General features: G+C 38.3%; 1 protein-coding gene across 1 annotated transcript; it reads left to right on the top strand.

Annotated features, from left to right (window-relative positions):
- On the top strand, positions 1-20,117 carry Tcp11x2 (t-complex 11 family, X-linked 2). Its single transcript, XM_051141366.1, has 10 exons — positions 1-127; positions 5,471-5,486; positions 8,204-8,320; positions 11,826-11,946; positions 12,841-13,061; positions 15,671-15,807; positions 17,048-17,256; positions 17,356-17,537; positions 18,283-18,446; positions 19,885-20,117. The coding sequence occupies exons 1-10, from the start codon at positions 1-3 to the stop codon at positions 20,115-20,117; spliced, it is 1,527 nt and encodes a 508-aa protein (XP_050997323.1).
- The last annotated feature ends 234 nt before the right edge of the window (positions 20,118-20,351 follow it).

Raw genomic sequence — 20,351 nt, 5'->3', positions numbered from 1 at the left:
ATGCCCAAGTCCAAGAAAGCTACATCCAAGAAAGACTTCAAAAAGTCAGAAAATGAGCTCCAGAAGCCAGAAACATCAAGGCAGAACCAAGAAGATAATAAGACCAGTTCAAAGGTCCGCTCTCCAGGTGGGTTGGTCATCAAAGTTACTATGACAGCTTAAAAGATCAGGAATATAGAAAAAGCCTTTTGCAACGAATTATTTCTTCTCCTTCATTGCTTTGCGTGTCCTATTTTGTATTCATTTTTGTTTTTCTTTCATTTTTATCTTTACATATTGGGAATAGGGCCTTGATTGGTAAGTGAAATTAAAATTAAAATTTAGAGACAAAGTATAATTATCTGTTTGAAGCTTTATTATTATAATTATGTAAAGCATTACTATAACAAAACATTATTATATAAAGCCCCAAATTCTTGTTGTCGCTGTTGTTGTTGTTGTTATTATTATTATTATTATTATTATTATTATTATTATTATTATATACAACAGATACAACAGGGCAGTTTTGCATATGGCCTTACAGTGATTGTGACAGCATGCACAAGACCTGCACAAGCTCAAGCCAGACAAATTCTCAGCATGAATGGGGAGGTAACAACAAAGTTTCACCCTAGTTGTGAAGCTATCGATAACTGAAAGCTGCAGGGGTACAGAGAATCTGTTTTCTTTTAGAATGTGGCTCCTTGTAGGTCAACCAGTCTCCAGTGTATGGCTACACACTCAGTTACCAATAACTCCTCACTTCTCTTGTGGTCATCTATTGTTCCGTGGATGTAAGAAGACTTTCCAGCTTTTAGTGTCTTTGATTTGTATTTTCAGCATTTTGTAATACTCATTTCACAGATCTTACACATACTTGGACAAGTTTATTCTAAGGCACTTTTCGGACTGTTTTGATGGGATTACAGTCACGAGTTCTTTATCTCCAGATTCGTTACTGATATCTAGAGAAGCTTCTGGTTTAAAAAATTTAGTACCATTTCATACATGCACATAATATGAGGTTTTATGCACAATTTCATATGCTATAATGTACTGTGATAAGATTAATTTCCTATTATTTTCTCTTGTCCTACATCTTGCCCTGTTGAATCATTACTTCTGTCCAACTAGTCTTCCTTCTACTCTCATGTTTACTTTTGTGATTAAAACCTTTTACATAGAGTTGCTGGATTGAGGATGGGTAAGGGATATTTCATGGTATTTGGGTGGATCTTACCGACTGTGGAAAAGATCTACCCCATCCTGGCAGTCAGTTAACTGCCCAAAGATCCTCAGAGTGGAGTGGGACCTCATGAGCCCCACTCCCAATCTACCATGGAAAGTTGATGGACCTGATCTTGGGTGGATATTGTGCAGGTAAGTACTATGGATTCATGCTTGCAATGGCCATACCATATCCAGAAGACAGTATTTTACAGTACACCTCTCCCATCTCTGGCTCTTAATTCTTCCCACATCCTTTTCGCTGGACCATGGACTAGGTGATGAAGATGCTCCATTGAATGCTGAGCACTCAATAGTTACTTATTCTCAGCCTTTTGAGCAGTCAGTTATCAGTGTTAACTGCCATTCACTGTAAAATTAACTTTTCTGACAAAGAGAGCAGCACTTCTGTTTGGTTATAAGCACAAATATTTAGAAGACATCATGACAGCACTTACTTAGCAAAATAAGGTACAGCAGATATTCTGATGGGCCTGTGTCTTCCCTAGTTGTGGGCTTTTGGCCAGGTTTATAATCGCAGGCATTAATTATGCCCGATAGAACAGGCCCAACTCCAGTCACATAGCCATTGGTTTGCTCCATAACAGTCATCATTGTTGCACCATTGGAAGTATCTTGCCTGTCAGGTAGGTTTTTGTTACTGTTTAAGTGCAAGATATTTGCTATAGGTTCTCAGGTTCTCATGATGCTGGAACAGTAGCTGAGAGGTTTACAGCTTGATCCACAGCAACAGGCAACAGACAATAGGCAGAAGTCCAGAGAGAGAGAGGGAGAAAGAGAGAGAGAGAGAGAGAGAGAGAGAGAGAGAGAGAGAGAGAGATATCTAGAGAGAGGGGGGAGTGGGAAGAGGGAAAAGGAAAGGAGGAAGGGGGAGGGGAGAGGGGAAGGAAGGGTGGGGGTGGGAGAGGGGAAGGGGAGGGAGTGGAACAGAGGGGGAGGGGAAATAGAGGGGGGAGGGGAAGAGGGGGAGGGGAAAGTTGGGGAGAGGGGAAGGGAGGAGGAGGGAGGAAGGGGGAGGGGGGATAGAAGGGGAGGGGGAGAAAATGAGTGAATGCCAGGGCCAGGGCCAGGGCCCCCCAATTAAATGCTTTATTTTATAAGAGTTGACTTGGTCATGGTCTCTCTTCACAGCAATATATCAGGAACTAAGACACCTAGTTATAAGTTAATATTTGCAATGGTTATAGCAAATTTTGGAGGATAACATTTCAGAGTTCTCACTCTATCTCTTTGTTCTTACATGCTTCCTTGCTTGCTTTTACTTGATGTTCCCTGAACCTGAGAGGATATGATACAGAACTCTTGTTTAAGACTGAATTCTCAACTGCCATTTATTATTCTCAGCATCTTGGGAAGCCATAGATCTCTACATTCATTAGTGTTAACTATAGAGTTTATATGGTTTGCTTTTCGTCCTATCGTGATGAATTTCAGAGGTTTCATTTGTTGTATTTTCTGTCTTTTACCTGGATTATTATGTAGATATCTGTCAAATCCAGTTGATGTACAGTAATATTTAGCTCCAAATTTTCATTGTGGATTTTAAGATTTTCTTTTCTTTTCTTTTTCTTTTGGTTTTTCTAGACAGGGTTTCTCTCTGTGTAGCCTTGGCTGTCCTAGACTTGCTTTGTAGATGAGGCTGGCCTCAAACTCACAGCAATGCGCCTGCCTCTGCCTCCCGAGTGCTGGGATTAAAGGCGTGCACCACCATGCCCGGCTGATTTTAAGTTTTCTAAGGCCCATCTAAAGATGAGAATGATATGTTGAAGTCTCCTACTATCATTTTAACAAATATGAGAATCACTATGTCAGTTTGTTCATGACTTCTATTGTATGGTAGGTTGATTTCCAGTTATTGTACTTGCCATTGAACTATTTTTTATTATTAGAGACCATTGGTAGTTTAATATTGTTTTTTTAATCCAGTCAATCTTTGATTTTATACAGGTGAGTTGAGGCTATTTATTTTCTTTTACCATTATTGAGAAAAGTCTGCTAGTTATTATGGCTTTGTTGGTTGTTGTTCTACTTAGTTAGACTATTGGCGGCTAATCCCTTTCTTCCATATTGATGTTAGGAGTTGCTGGTCTCTTATGTTAGACATGATGAACTCTTTCCTGGTTACCTTCTGTTCATCATCTATTCCTTTCATGAATTGTATTCTTTTCCTGTTTCCTCATAGATAAGACTCCTTTCTTTCTGGAGAACATTTCTTTAAGCATTACAAGTCTCGGCTTAATTGTTGTAAATTACCTTAATTTATGCTTGCCTTAAAATATTATTTATTCATCTATTCTAATAAATTTTCTGGATATATCAATTTTGACAGTTGACAGTTACTTACTTTCAGGACCTGAAACATCATTTTGTGCTTTCCAGTCTTATTAGTGCAGATGAGAGTGCTGGTGTCATTATGATGTTTCTGTCCTTTATATGAGTTGAAATATTTCATTCAAAGCTTATAATGTTTTCGTATACCTTTGGCATCCTGACTGTGTTGTACCTTGAATATGTTCTTCTTTGGTCATGTCTATTTGGGGTTCTAAAAACTTCTTTTCTGTGAGCATATACCCATTTACTTTCCTGAGAAGTTTTATTCTATAATTTAATAAAAATATTCTGTGGTTTTAGACTTTATTTCTGAGCCTTGTTTAATCAAATAGATTTTTAGGTTTTGTATCATAAAGGTAGCCAGGAATTTCTGGAGTTTTTGATAATGCTCATTAGTTTTTTTGCTTATGTCTGAATATATTGTTGTCTTCACCTTTCATCTTTGAAACTTGTTCTTCTTTTTAGTGCTTCCTGTTTATGACATTTTCACATTTTTTAAATTTTATTGGCTTTTTCATTACTAGAATTTCTCCTTATTTTTTTCAGAATCTGTACTTCCATATTTCAAAATTTATTTTCCAAGTTATTGTCTGTTCTGTCCTCTTTGATAAATATCTTATCTAGGTTCTAAATTGATTTCTGTATTTCATCCATCTGTTTATGCTTTTTAAATGACTTTTTATTTTATATGCATGTGTATGTTTGTGCACCGTGTGTATTCCATGGTGCTCAGAGGCCAGAAGGGGTGCTAGATCTCTTGGAACCAGAGTTACAGCTGTGAACCACTCAATGTGATTACTTGGAACTGAACTGAGAACTCTGCAAAAAACAGCAAATGGTGTTCCTCACTTTCTCTTCCATCAGGTTCAGTGCATCTTGTTTTATGTTGAGGTCTTTGCTCCACTTGGATTTGAGTTTTGTGCAGGGTGATGGATATGGATTTATTTGCATTCTGCTACATGCAGACATCCAGTTAGACCAGCACAATTTGTTGAAGATTCGTTCTTTCTTCTATTGTATGGTTTTTGGATTCTTTGTCAAAGATCAAGTGTCTGTAGGTGTGTGGGTTTATTTCTGGCTCGTTGATTGTATTCTATTGATCAACCAGTCTATTTTTATGCCATATCATGCGGTTTTTATTACTATTGCTCTGTAATATAACTTGAAGTCAGGGATGGTGATACCTCCAGAATTTCTTTTATTGTATAGGGTTGTTTTAGATATACTGTTTCTTTTGTTTGTTTTTCAATATGAAAGTGTTTTTTTTTAAGGTCTGTAAAGAATTGTGTTGGAATTTTGATAGTGATTGCATTGAATCTGTAGATTGCTTTTGGTAGGATGGCCATTTTTACTCTGTTAATCCTACCAATTCATGAGCATGGGATATCTTTCCATCTGATATTTTCTTCAATTTCCTTCTTCAGAGACTTGATGTTTTTATCATACAAGTCTTTCACTTGCTTGGTTAGGGTTTCCCCAAGATATTTTATGTTATTTGTGTCTATTGTGAAGGATGTTGTTTCCTTAATTTCTTTCTCAGCTCATTTGTGGTTTATATACAGGAGGGCTACAGATTTTTAAAAAAATTAATCTTGTATCTAGCTACTTTGTTGAAGGTGTTTATCAGCTGTAGGAGTTGTCTGGTGGATTTCTTTCTTATCCTATTTGTCATATGTATATAAGAGGGTTACTTTTATTGAGTTAATCTTGTACCCAAACACTTTGCTAAAGGAGTTTATCAACTGTAGGAGTTCCCTGGTAGAAGTTTTGGGTTTGTATGCATAATATCATATTATCTGTAAGTAACAATAGTTTGACTTCTTTCTTTCCAATTGTATCCCCTTGATCTTTAGTTGTTTTATTGCTCTTAGCTAGAATTTCAAGTACTTTATTGAATAGATATGGACAGAGGACCACCTTGCCTTGTTCACTCCCTGGGCATATAACTGAAAGATGCTTCACCTATCACAAGGACACTTGCTCAACTATGTTCATAGCAGCTTTATTCATAATATCCAGAAACTGGAAACAACCTACATGTCCCTCAACCAAAGAATGGATTAAGAAACTGTGGTACATTTACTCAATGGAGTATTGTTCAGGTGTTAAAAGCAATGACATCATGAAATTTGCAGGTCAATGGATAGAACTCGGAAAAATCATTCATGGTACATACTCACTCATCAGTGGATATTAGCTGTAAAGTAAAACACAATCATGCTACAATCCACAGAACCAGAAAGTCTAAGTAACAAGGAGGGTTCATGGGGAAATGCAAGGATCTCCCTGGGAAGGGGAAATAGAATAGATTTCTCAGGTTGACTAGGCGTGGGTGGGGATGGGAACAGGAGGAACAAGATGAGGGGAAGGGGGAGAGAAAATACTGGGAGAAACTGATGGGCCAGATTTCAGGGACAAGATGGAGACTCCATGGAAACTATGAGAGTAACACTAGCTAAGACTCCTAGTAATGGGGGACATGGTATCTGAACCAGCCATCTTATGTAACAAGGCAGGGTCTTAAGTGGAGGAATTGGGATACCAATTCAGCCACAAAACTTTGGCCCTACAGATTGTCGTGCCTGCAGAGTGCACTGGGACCAAAGTGTAGTAGACACACCATCAAAGAGACCACAGAAACTTTACCCAGCAACAGATGAAAATCGATTCAGAATCACACAGACAAACTTAAAACAGAGCATGCTGAATCCTGCTGAGGTGAAGAAAGAAGTATTGGAGGATCAAGAGAGGCCAAAGACACCAGAAGAAAACTCACAGGATCAACTGATGGAAGCTTACGGTAACTTGGGAGATCACGGAACCTGTTTATGTCTGACCTAGATCCTCTACATATATGACATGGTGGATTAGCTTGGTGTTCTGGAGGTATTCTAACAGTGGGAGCAGGGCCTGTGCCTTACTCTTTTGCCCACTTGTGAAGATCCTTCGCCTCCTATGAGTTGCCTCATCCTGTCTTGATGTGATAGTATGTGCTTGGTCTTACTGTAGCTTGCTATGCAGTGTTTGGTTGATGTCCCCGGGATGGCTGTTCTTTTCTGAGAGGAGGCAGAGGGAAGGGGTTAGATCTGAAGGAGAGGTGGGGAAAGAAGCTGAGGGGAGAGGAGGGAGGGGAAACTGAGGTCGGGATGTAATATATGGGATATGAATTTTTAAAAATAACTAGCAAATGCTCCTAATTGTTAAGCCATGCTTCTCCAAAACCCTGGTTTTGTAGCCTTGGCATTGATTCTTTTTTATTATTAATTTATTCTTGTTACATCTCAATGTTTATCCCATCGCTTGTATCCTCCCATTCTTCCCTCCCTCCCATTTCTCCTTACTCCCCTCCCCTATGACTCTTCCTGAGGGGGATTACCTCCCCCTGTATATGGTCATAGGGTATCAAGTCTCTTCTTGGCAAGCTACTGTCCTTCCTCTGAGTGCCACCAGGTCTCCCCTCCTGCAAACCCTAAGAGACCACAGATGCCAGGCCAGACTACTTTACCTAGCAAAACTATCAATAACCATTGATGGAGAAAACAAAATATTCCATGACAAAAACAAATTCAAACAGTACCTATCCACAAATCCAGCTTTACAGTTAGAGCCAGGCCTAATTCCTCTTAGCTGAAATGACCCCAGGAAAAAGAACAAGTGGAATGCAGCCTGCTCTGGGCTAAGTTTCTGTCTGAGCCGTCTTAGGCCATGGGTCCTGGAAGCAGACTGATGGCTAGGGTTTTTTTTTTTTTTTTGACAGAGCTTTTACATATGTGGTACGAACCATAGGTCAAGTAAGAGTGTGTTGTGACTCAAGATGGGTAAATTTCTTTTTGGCTGGGGTGCTTGGAGGGGTGAGAAAAACTGGAATGTGGATGATGTTGGGAAAATTTCTCTCCAGTTATTCTTATGCTGTATGCCTTGGACACAGAGCTCAGGCCAGGCCACCACGAACAGTGGAAGCTTAGAGCTCTCTCCACCTTGTTAGTAACAGACACCGTGTCTGGCTCTGGGAGAAAGCAGTTGTATACAAGTGTGTGTGTGTGTGTGTGTGTGTGTGTGTGTGTGTGTGTGTGTGTGTGTATGAACATGCATAAATACAATGTGCAAGTCCATTTAGTGTTGCTCATATAGTACATGTATGTGTGTGTATGTGTATGAATATATATATATATATATATATATATATATATATATATATATATATATATATATATATATATATATTTAAGGATGACCATTTAGAATCAAATGACTTATCAGTGGTAAAGCCTCTACATGTAAGGCTCAGGAAACATTGTAGAAGAGGGGGACCAGAAAACCAGGACATTTGGACTGTCTTCTATATATAACAAGGAGTTGCACCCAGGAAATTAGAACAATACAGTCACCTAAACAAGATCTACACAATGACAGCACCAGTTATCATCCAGAAGTGGATGGGGAAACTCTTAAGAGGTAATTAATGCTTACTGAGAAGAAGAATCACACTAAAAATTTCAATAGCACAATTATATACTGCATACTTCCTTAGTATCTAATTTTGCTTGTATGCATAGTTTGTTCTCTAATAACAAATTTGTATGGGAATCTCTTTTGATAACAACTACCATGTTTTGCTTCCAGTGAGCCTGCCTACAGTAAGTTCTACTGAAGAAGACACAGAGACAGTTAGCCAACTTTCCAAATTGAGTATTGCTCAAAAGATTGCAATAACCCAAAAGTTTGTGGTAGAAGAGGAGGATGATTTATCTCAAGAAAGGTATATATTTTTAGCTATCATGTGTTCGTCCATCCATCCATCCATCCATCTATCTATGTATCTATCGCTCTTCTTAGCACAGTTATATAGTATAGATGATTTTTGGTCATATTTGATTAGTTTTATTAAAACATTCAGGGCTTGCGTCTATCTTAAATAGTATCAAATAGAACAGCAGAGTAATCAGTGTGATTGTTTAATGTAAAATTGGCTGGAGAGAAGGCTCAGTGGAGCAACTGGCTGTTCTTCCAGAGGACAGGGATTCAATTCCCAGCCCCACATGGGTACTCATAACTGTCTGTAACTCCACTTCCAGGGTATCCAACACTCTCATAGAGGCATAGATACAGGCAAAACACAATTGCATTTAAAATAACATTTAGTAAAAATGTTCAAGTAGGGATGAAGAGATGACCCAGTGGCTAAGACCAGTTACTGCACAAGCATGAGGACATAACTTCAAATCCCCAGAATCCATGTTAAAAGTGTGGCATGGTGTTGTACACCCATACCCTGTACCCAAGCAATATGTGGGGCAGAGACAAAAGGATCACTGAGCTTTTGTTCAGTCAGAGGTCCTGTCTCAAAGGAATAAGGTGTAGAGTGACAGAATAAGATATCCAACATCCTTCACCAGCCTCAATATGTGAACTCCCACAGGAGCACATAGACTACATATACATAAACAATAATCACACACATATAGATAACAGAAAGTGTCAAAATATCAAATTATATTGACTACCAAATAAACCAATGTAATCATTTTCAAAATGTTAATTCTTGGTATTTAGTCAAGAATTTCAGGTTGTGGTAGGTAGACTTGAAGGGTATATGTAGCTGCTAGAAGCTACCCGAATTTTCTATAAAGTAAGTGCATGCAGATAAACTTTTATTTTTTTCAATTTTGATTTCATTTTCTGTGTGTGGATGTTTTGCCTCCAGGTACATCTGTATACCATACGCAAGTAGTGCCCAAGAAGACCAGAAAAAAGCACATTAGACACCCTAGGTCTAGAGTTGTAGACAGTTGTGAGCCACCATGTGGTTGCTGGGACTCAAATCCTGGCCCTGGAGATGAGCAGCCAGTGCTCTTAACTACTGAATCATCTCTCCAATCTCACAGATAACTTTTCTAATAATGATATTGCCATTTGTCACCAATAAAAAATTTCAGAGCATTTATATTTTCTGATTTCCTAAGAAAAATGAAGTTCTTCGTAATCATATCGATATTGAAGTACATAAATGAGTCTTTCGGTGAGCATGAGCTGAACGATTCTAAAGGATCATTAGGAGTTACATATGGGCTAGAAAAATGACATAGAAAGTAAAAGCATCCACCATCGGGCCTGGCAACCTGTTTGATCTCTGGAACTCACTGGGAGGAGAGAACCAACTAGCGCAATTCATCTTCTTGTCTCCACACAGATTGTGTGACACTTTGTTTGTGTGTGCACATGTGTACAGACATTGTAGGTATAAAGAGTTAAGAGAATCCATTTTTTTTGACAGGATGTTATTTCATAACTTTTTACTTTTCCCATTTTGAATGCTTCTTTTATTTTGCCACTTTAGGGACTCTGTTAATAAAGCACCATGCTCTATCTTGGTTCTTCTGATTCCCAGGTGTCTTGGATTTATTTTGCTTGTTACTCATAGTGAAACATGTGAAATACACCCTCTATGAATGGACTCTTCACCAAAACACATCTATTTGAGGTTCTTCTTCATTCAATTCATAGTCCCTAGAATCCGAGTTATATTTATTTTTCTGAATTTACATTGGGTATTAGGAACGATACTACTTAGAGCTACCAGTCTTAATGGGAAGACCATTACCAGTATTTCATTTAACAAACATTTCTTGAGTACTTAGTAGGTGAAATGTAGAATGTTGAATGCTGAGGACAAACAGGCGACTAAGACAGTCTCTCTGCCTTCAAGAGGTTCCTTGTAGAACAGATAATCCAAGAGCTATTGTGGAGAATGGTAAATTCTCTCACAACTAGTGACCGGAGTTCTTTATTACTATGGAATTTCTTGTAGTACTATCAAGGAAAATTGTCTTGAAGTCATATCATTTGAGTTGAATCTCAAGAGTATGAATAGGTACATTTTTAGGTGATCTACTGTGAAAAATACTCAAAGAGGAAATGTCTCTTCAAGGGCATGGAAAGGTAGAAAATAATTACTACCTGATCCAAACTGATTAATATTGCTTCAGTGCAAGGCGTTGGGAGAAGGAAGGATTTAAAGTTAGGGAGACTTGATGAAATAGCATCATCCTGAGTCACTGACACGATGTAGCTGGCTTGTGTTATGGAGCTCTTGAAAGATAAAGAGGACATGATGAGCCGATTTGGATTTTGGGGAAATAATTGGTTTTTAACAAGGACATGTCACATTTTGGGAGAAGATGATCACTTAATAGATTATTGTAAATATACAGTTATGACTTGATGTTTGGCTAAGATGGGTTACAGAGACACTTAGGAAGCAGAGACTCTGGAATTTGTTGACCAAATGGATAAAATATATGACACTCAAAATTCTGGAACATGTCAAATGGGTGGATGATAGTTGATTACCTCACACAAGATTGAATGGTGTGTTGGGGAAGAAACTTTAAATTTGTGTATCATTTGTATTTTAAAATGTGAATTTTTATTGTAAAAAAATGTTTATTTGGGGAAAAGTAAGCTTTTTTTTTTTTTTTTTTTTTTTTTTTTTTTAGAAATAAGGTAGGTGAAGAACAGGTCTGAAAAGGGAAAGTAATAAATTTTTAGTCCTGTGAAGTGTATGAAATTCTTTAGCATTATCAACATGAAAAAATCCTTTCCTACACTGCAGACCTTGGTGAAAATTAGCACATACTATGTGTGTAGAAATATAAATCAGGTCACACTATCAGCTAGATGCAGGATTATAGTCAGAAGTCAGAGTTCAATTTTAGTTTATGGTTCTGAATGGGATGTAGAGGGAGGGAAGGGAGAGGAGAAAAGCAGGAAGTGTGGGGGGAGGGAAGGACGGATGGAGGGAAAGAGAGATTGTGAGAGTGATCAGAGTGAAAGAGACAAACACAGAAACAATATTGAGAGGGACGGGGGACAGAGACAGAGGTCTACTGAGAGGGCCAGAGAGAAAGAGATACAAGGGGATATAAGGAGGGAGGGAGGAAGGGAGGGAGTAGGGCATGGAGGAGAGAGTAGGGCATGGAGGAGGGAGTAGGGCATGGAGACAGGGAGACAGAGACTGATTTGCACTCTGGTATTTTCTGAAAGGACCCCAGGTTTTTGTTTGTTTTGTTTTAGGGGCTTGCTTTTTTTTTTTTAAACCCAAGATTACATTTTTTCCCAGCACTTCTCAAATCTAAACATAGCTTCTCCTTGGCTTATCACCTTGTCTTTAAAAAAAAAATGATTTTAAATCCTGTTTGAGGGATCATGATCCTGGATCAAGTCTCTAGGTAAAGATCAATTTTCACATTTAACTTTCTTAATAGTTCAGAAAGAAAGTTTGTGGAGAGAATGTACAATGCATTTTGGGACCACTTGAAAGAACAATTGTCAAAAACTCCTCCTGACTTTTCTTGTATTCTTGAACTTCTAGTCAACATAAAACAGGTGAGCAATGAACCCTCTATATGTTGATGCAAAATCTCCTAACCTTAGAGCATGGATTACTAATATTAGTAGCACTAATGTTTTGAGTAGCTTGCTTTATGAACACATATGGGATGGATTGACTCCACTTTATTTCTATGAGATATAATTTGAGGGTTAGGGTATTACTTCAGTTACATAATGTATGACTTAATAAAACATATTTTTACTCAACTTCCACTATGTTTTAAGTGTTCCAGAGTACGAAAAATAATGAGAGCTATTGCCCACAAGGATTTACATTTTGAGTAAAAAAGCCATTTGAAATGACCATTTAAAAATACCTAGCTTGCCCAGTGATGGTGGCACACATTGTTAATCCCAGCATTTGGGAGGCAGAGGCATGCTGATCTCTCTGAGTTTGAGGCCAGCCTGGTCTACAGAGTTGCAGGACAGAGAGGGCTACATAGTGAGACTTTGTCTCAAAACAACAACAACCAAAACTGAAAACAACAAAAAAGAATGCATTGTTTATTTCACCTTTGCTCTTTAGAGTAAAAATAATCTAAAATTGCCCTTACATTTCCCAGAGAATGCATCTTTATTTTTTTCTTGGAGGTGCATATATTATTATAGCCTATACCTAATTGTTGCTCCACTCTTAATTTTATTAATGTTTTTAATGTCATTTCCCTTGAAAATAATCACTATTTCTATAAATAATTTTCATTAAGCTTAGAATTATAATTGTCTTCTAAACAGGGAGAAAAACCTGTTTAAGAAATTTAGAGACCCACTTTCTTGACCCTTGGAAAACAGAGTCTGATATGCTTTTACGCTGAAAGCACTGTTCAGTGGATGCAAGTTTAGGATTCTAAACATAATATGGCTCCTTTGGTTTTTCCTTGTGAATAGATTTTGGTGTCACTGTTATTACCACGTCAGAACCGCCTAAGACATGAGATTGAAGAAGCACTGAACATAAATCTTCTCAGGGAAGAAACAGAGCGTGGAGGTCTTGATGTTCCTCATCTCTCTAGTTATATTATCAACTTGATGGCTCTCATGTGTGCACCAATTAGAGATGCAGCTGTACAGGAATTAGGAGCCATAAAAGATCCAGTGCAATTACTAAGGCAAGAATCTAGTCATGCTATTTTAATCTATCTCATGTTGTTAATAATGTAACATCACAGTGTGAGTAAATGACAAAGACAGAACATTTGGTTCCCATCCTAGAAGTGCATGCTTGAGGCGTTGCATCCAGTGAAAGCTTTGGTGCTGATGGAGTTTCAAGGTGTTACAGAACACCACATGATGAAAGAAAGATCCTGTGTGTGTATGTCTGTGTGCCCTAGTTTTTCTATGCTTTTGTGCCATCACTTGTATTCACTCATGGGGGTCCTAGCCCACTGTTCTTGTGTCATCTTGGTGAATATCTAAAGGCCTCATCCATAAACTCCATAGTTGGATTAAGTTTTCCACCTTTTCAGTATCTCACAGTTGAGTTTAATGTTTGGTAGGTTGGGAGCGGCAAGCTATTTTCAAACTATAGCATGTGCTGCTTCTGCAATCTGCTCGCTCTCGCTCTCTCTCTCTCTCTCTCTCTCTCTCTCTCTCTCTCTCTCTCTCTCTCTATATATATATATATATATATATATATATATATATATATATATTTATATATATCATGAAAGAAAACTTTGAGCCAAATATTATGTTAGACTCTGCCTTACTTGTACTCCTGTGCTGAAGACTTGGCTAACATCATTTTTCCACTTTTGTATTTTCTGCTTTTACTTTTTACTTTTTAACAACTTATTTTATTTTATGTGCATGAACATTTTGCCTGACAAAATGCCTAGTACTTGCTGTGTCCAGAAGAGGGTGTTGGGTCTTCTGGAACTGGAGTTAGGGATGTTTCTGACCTACTATGTGCTTTCTGGAAATGAATCCTGTCCTCTGTAAGAGTAACAGGTGCCCTTAACGACTGAGCAATCTCTCCAGTCCCACTTTTTCAACAGTCTTGAGTTTCATACGTATATACAATGCATATTATCCTTCTTCCAATCCAGTGGATGACTTTCTTCTTACCAATTACTCTTCTTCTGAAATTTTGTCTGATTTTATGCAGGACGTGCCCAGGTAGCTGCACCTGATTCCAGTGGCCTTGCCAAATCAAAAAGACAGAATTTCCTGGCACTCCTCTTAATCCTTTGGGTCTAACAAACTTTCCATCTTCTCCTCTGTAATTCCCCCTGGACCATGGAAAGGGTGATATATATATATATCCTCTTTATTTCTAGGCACTCAACAATCACTTATATTCAGCATTTGACCAGCTATTAATTTCCGCATTAAATGTTATGCAGTATTCTATGTCCCAGGCTGAGAAGCACTACTGACTAGCATCTTTTTACTCCCTGTCCTTTTACTTGGCAAGAACAGTCTCTCTGGTTTATTTTGATATCATTTAAGATGATCATTCAGGGTCCATCCATTACATGAACACCTAACATGATGCTCTTAAGACATTTAAATATAGTACTAGTTCTACAGATTTGCATCCATCCCATCTCCAATGTTCTTTTATTTCTCCAAGTATAAATTCTAAGCAGAAACAGAAATGAAGAATCTCAATGTCTCACAGCCAAAAACCTAGGACCCAGAAAAGAAAAAGAAAAGGAAGTGATTTGTTTGAGTTAGAAATTAATCGTCTACATTGCAATCACTCATATATAATTGTTAGCCATTTTGTGATTTTTTTCCTTCCACTAACTACCCTTTCCCTAATGTAGCAGAGTAGCTACAGTGCAAAGAGGTCTAGAATGGTTGTTGAAAAGTCAGGCCATGTGACTGTTTTTAGCTGTGCTACCATTTCGCCCTCTGGCCTTTGGTTCCTGGACAGTGCATTTATTTATCTCTTAGCCTGTTTTATAATTTTTTAAAAATCTGAGTAGTCTTGGTCACCCCAACTTCTTCTATAGTTTTACTGGGTCCATCCTGTACAAGAAATGATTATCAATTCGAGTTGCTCACCTGCATCATCTGTACTGGGAGGTTGCCCTACAGCTCCCCTAGACATTGGCATGTGTGTGTGTGTGTGTGTGTGTGTGTGTGTGTGTGTGTGTGTGTGTTTAAAGTAGCCAGGTAACTCCTTTAGTATTATGCTGAGAAATTTCATTTCCCTGATATCTCAGAGCATTGTTCTTAAAACTTGCCTTCTGTAAAACACTGACTATGGACACAAGTCAAGGTATTTGCTAGTTCCTATCAAGGATGACTTATACTCTGCTTTCTCCTAAGATAAGCTTTTCTGTTTTCCAACAAGACTCTTCATTTTCATTTGACACTTTATCCTAATGGCCTTTAGTATTTATACTTCTACCAGGTATGACTGCACTTGGTAGGAGTATTCCTGGTATATTATAACATGATGGAAAGCATTAACTGGTCAAACAGAGCAACATTCAATTCTTATCCTCACATGCTTTGATAATTGAATTAAATATTTGTAAAAATGAGTCCCCCATGAAGCGAACACCTCTCATTAGGTCCTTACTCAAAACAAGTAAACATTTTTGGACTACATATTCAAATACTACCTATTTGCAACGGAAGCAAGCACTTGGACAAGCTTGTTCTTACTCTTAGTGCTGGGATTTTATTTTTCCTTCCTTGAGCTTCACTCCTGAACACTAGATTTCTTTTCAAACTCTAAATATTATGTATTTGTCTGTGACAGGGGCATCTTCCAGGTTCTGGGCCTGATGAAAATGGATATGGTGAACTACAGTATTCATAATATTCGCCCATACTTGCAGGAACAGTCTATTCAAAATGAACGAGCTCAATTCCAAGAACTCCTTGACAAGCAGCCTGGTATGTTTAAAATTCTAACTACAGGGGGGAAATTGGTCTTTCATTTTCTTTTTTACAGGGATTTTCTATTTTTGAATAAAAAGCTTACTTCTTGAATCAAAGGTTAGGAGAAGCAAAAGTCTTCAAGACAGAAAGGCCTATACAAATTTCTTTTTTTAAAAATTAAGTTTATTCTTTGATACTTTCATACATGTACACAGTGTGGTCTGATCAGTGTCAAGGCCAGCCTTTCTTCTGCCTTCTCCCTACCGCAGTTTCCCTTTTGAAGAATCTGCTCTCTTACTTCCCTGATTTTTTGTTTCATGGCCATCTGAGTTTGAAGATTACCTATATCATCATGGATGTAGAACCATCCACTCGAGTAGAAGCATCTCACTTGATTGTACATCACTGAATGACTCCCCCTTCTCCAGTGGCCATCAAAGCGGTTCCTGGAGGAGGGCACAGCCACATGAGCTCTTCACCTACCCATAATTGGGTTTTGACAGAGGCAGTCTTATGCAGACTTAGTACTGCCTAACTATCTTGACCGCTTTGAGATTACGATTGCAATAGCTATGTCATGTCCAGACTATGACAAGTAATTGCCCTCCTCTCTGTTATCCCACTTTTGTCTTCTTTCAGCCTTCTCTTTTGTGATATTTTCTGTGTCTTGGAGGGGGTGTGATAGATGTTCTGTTTTGAGCTGAGCATACAACAGTTTCTTATTTTTAGCACTTTGAAAAGCCACGAATCTTTGCCCTAATTGCTGTTTGCTGCAAAAAGAAGTTTCTGATGAAGGCTGAGAACAACACACACACACCAGTGTATTAGAGGTAGTTTGACATTTCTATTTAGAAAAACAAAACACTAAGTTCACCTCTAGGGACTTTGAGCTTCTTGGCTGTGGGTCTTTGCCAGGTCTACAGAGCCAGACATGAACTCCCTCCTATGGAGCGGGTCTTCTATCCAATTAGAAAGTTCTTGATTACCCCCATATTAGTCATGTTGATATTTCAGTAGTTGCCAGACCTTGCCTGGAACGTTAGTATATAGGTACACCGTGTCCCCAGGGTTGTTGTGAATTTCCTACCAGCTGCCTGTATAATACCTTCTTGTACTATGAAAGCTATTCTGCACAAAAATAACCAATGGAGTTTCAGCTTTTAAAATTAACTGTTTTCTTCACCAAGAGACTGGCTTAAAGTCTCCAACTTTAAGCTATGGGGTGTAAACACATATGTTCCCTTCTCTTTCATAGATCTCCTTGATTGCACCACCAAATGGATGACTAGAGCAGTTACAGACCTTATCACATCACTGCGAAATACTCCGAGCTCCTTTTCTGGCTTAGGTAGTTCTATCCCAGCTCCAAAACCTGACCCAGATCCACCAAGTCTTACCACAGTGTTATACCAAGGCTACCTGACACTTGTTCTCAAGGACCATGGAATTGAAGAATTCCCTGAGGTAGGAATGTGTGCTCAGGCATTGACTTAGTTGTCTTTTACTTAGAAGCCCCATTAGAACTCTACTCTCCTAACAGCCTGTTCCTTCTTGCCTAACCAGACTCTTCTGACGGATAAAGCACGACTGCAGACCATGAAGTCCAAATTACGCCACTTGACAGTCTTAGCCTCAGTTTTGCTTGTGGCAAGAAGTTTCTCTTGTGGTGTTTTATTCAGCTCACCAGACTTCGTGGATAAACTGAAGGCCATAACCAAGGATCTCATAGAAGAATTTAATTCCAAGTACATTTCATTGATCATTTTTGGTGTGTGTGTGTGTGTGTGTGTGTGTGTGTGTGTGTCTGTCTGTCTGTCTGTCTGTGCGCACACGTATGTGCATGCATATGTCGAGTACAGGGGTCTTCTTCTGGCTTTCCACTTTATTTTTTGAAACGTGGTCTCTCATTGAACTTGAAGCTGACTAAGTAGGCCAAGCTGACTGCCTAGCAAATTCCAGTAAGCCACCTGTCTATGTCTCTCTAGTGCTGTGAGGACAGTTCATGTGCCGTCACATCTGGCTTCTTGTGTGCATGTTATTATTTATACCAAGAAATTAATCATTTAGTCATTAATATTGATTGATAATTCCCGGCATACAGAGATTCCATATCAAAGTAGGAGGGGTAAATAAAAATTTACTTTTATTAATTTATTTGCAGTTTTTTCATAAAGTAAAAAGACGATGTAAAATACCTAAGAATATCTTTTAACAATGTTTTTAATATTCACTGGTGAAAAGAAGATCGAATGACTCTCAGAAGGTAACCAATATATATTGTTGCATTTAAAGTTGGCATACAGTACTACATGTATGAATAATTTGATACCTTAAGGATAACAAAGCTATTTTACATGCTCATTGATTCATGTTGTCTATTGATGGTGAGAGGGTCATAATTCTTCTTCTGTGAGCCTAACTTCTTGTATGGAGTTTTTTGAGTTTGGCCCCTATGTCATGGAAATTCTCTTTTCTGTCTTAACTATCCAGGCCAGAAGAGTCCATGTTAAATGTAAGTGAACAAGTGTCTCAGGAAATCCATCAAGGCCTCCAGGATACAGGTCTTACTGCTCTGACTACTGAAAATAGAGCATCTCTTGTGTGTCAACTCCGGAACATTGCCAAGAAAGAGAACTGCATTCGTATCATCATTGGTAAGAGTCCCCACAGTTGTAAGAAATAGCAATAACATGTCAGGTGGGAGTTAGACTCTGCCCTAAAAGTTACTGAACATTTTGAAAAATGGAGCCAGGTGGTGGTGGCTCATGCCTTTAATCCTAGCACTTGGGAGGTAGAGGCAGGTAGATCTCAGTGAGTTCAAGGCCAGCCTGGTCTATAGAGTTAGTTCCAGGACAGCCAAGGCTAAACAGAGAAACTATCTTGAAAAACCAAACCAAACCAAAAACCAAAAACCATAAAACAAAAGGTGAGACATGATATTTGGAAAGTATTTTAATGTTACTTTCCTTGTCTATAATATGCATTATTGAAATAGAACTCTTAGTCTGAAGAATCAAAATATAATTTTATATTTATGTATACATTATAATATATAAATTATAATATACACATAGGCTAGAACCACAAAATCCTATGTTGTAAAATCAACCCTACTTAAGGTACCATACACGTTCCTATGCCCTTCCTTGGATTAATGATGGATTATCATACAGAATAGGGCATACTATATTATGGAATAGACACAGCAAATTTGGCCAGTTTTCTTTTAACTTTGACTTATAGTCTAATCTGTGTACATGGGCCTGAACTTAGTATACCAACTTTAACATGTTTTTAGAATTTCAAGTGTGATATTTATGATGATCTTGTTAGGTGAAATACATAACTAGCTTCTCAATAATAGATATGTAAAAAAGGTTAAAGAAATGACCTGATTACCAAAAGCCATAATTATCTTTCTGATTTGACCAGTGTGTGTGTGTGTGTGTGTGTGTGTGTGTGTGTGTGTGTGTGTGTTTTGAGGGTATGCAAGCACTCTGCCATTAAGCTACACCTCAGGTCCAGGATTATCATCTTTTGATAATACATAATCTTTTGGTGTTTGATGGCATTTCTTCATCCAAAACAGAACTTATATAGCATATACAAATGAACAAATGAATGCCTTAATCACTGCTTTATTGCTGTGAAAAGACACCAAGACCAAGACAACTGTTAGAAAAGAAAGCATTTAATTGGGGAATTGCTTTTAGTTTTAGAGGCTTGGTCATATAGTTACCATTATGGCAGGGAGCATAGCAACAGGCAGGAATGGTGCTGACGAAATGGCTGAAAACTACATCCTGATTTGCAAGCAAAGATGAGAAAGAGACTGGGTCTGGCCTGGGCTTTTGAAACATTAAAGCCCATGCCCAGTGACATACTTCCTTCAACAAGGCCACACTTCCTCCTAATCCTTCTAATTCTGTCAAAAAGTTCCACTCCTTGGCTACTAAGCCCTCAAATATATGAGCTTATGGGGGCCATTCTTATTCAGACAACCACACTGAATACAAATAATGTAAGAAGACAGCAAACTGTGAGTTTCTTCTGAAACCTTTTCTTCTACTTTTCATTCTTTCCCTATGACAGAACAACGGATACATTTGTTTCTCAAATGCTGTTTGATTCGCGGCATGCAGGAGTCTCTCCTAGACTTCCCTGGAGGCCTCCTGTTCATCGAACCAGAGTTGGCAGAACTAGGCTGGAAGTTTGTTAATCTGATCCATCACAATCAGCTGGTGTTTAATCCATACTATGCTGAGATCCTAAAAAATATCATCTCTCCTCCAAATGAAGACGAAAATGATGAAAAACCTGTCTGATAATGCTAGTCTCAGTTCCTGGCACCAGTAATCCAAGGAAAGGGCTCAGTATGTTCCTGTAATGATGTCATCTGTTACCAGCAATTACAGGCAGCCCTCTTCCTCATTAACAGCCAGGATGCAACTGTGGGGCCAAACATAGACACCAGGTGGCCCTGTCCCCTTAATTAATAAATTCTTGAGCTGCAAGAAAAATCTCAGTGTCTTCAAATGGTGCAGCTAAAGCCATGTCTA

Source organism: Acomys russatus, chromosome X (assembly GCF_903995435.1).
Source record: "Acomys russatus chromosome X, mAcoRus1.1, whole genome shotgun sequence".
Taxonomy (NCBI): Eukaryota; Metazoa; Chordata; class Mammalia; order Rodentia; family Muridae; genus Acomys; species Acomys russatus.
Note: the sequence above shows the minus strand (reverse complement) of the source record. Positions and strands in the feature narration are given on the sequence as shown.

What these genes read in the sequence shown, in the direction of transcription:
- Tcp11x2 (XM_051141366.1), top strand. Translation starts at nt 1, where the DNA reads ATGCCCAAGTCCAAGAAAGCTACATCCAAGAAAGACTTCAAAAAGTCA. An exon ending in GATGATTTATCTCAAGAAAG is followed by an intron (nt 8,321 to 11,825) that starts GTATATATTTTT and finishes CTTTCTTAATAG; the next exon opens with TTCAGAAAGAAAGTTTGTGG. An exon ending in CTGCATTCGTATCATCATTG is followed by an intron (nt 18,447 to 19,884) that starts GTAAGAGTCCCC and finishes TCCCTATGACAG; the next exon opens with AACAACGGATACATTTGTTT.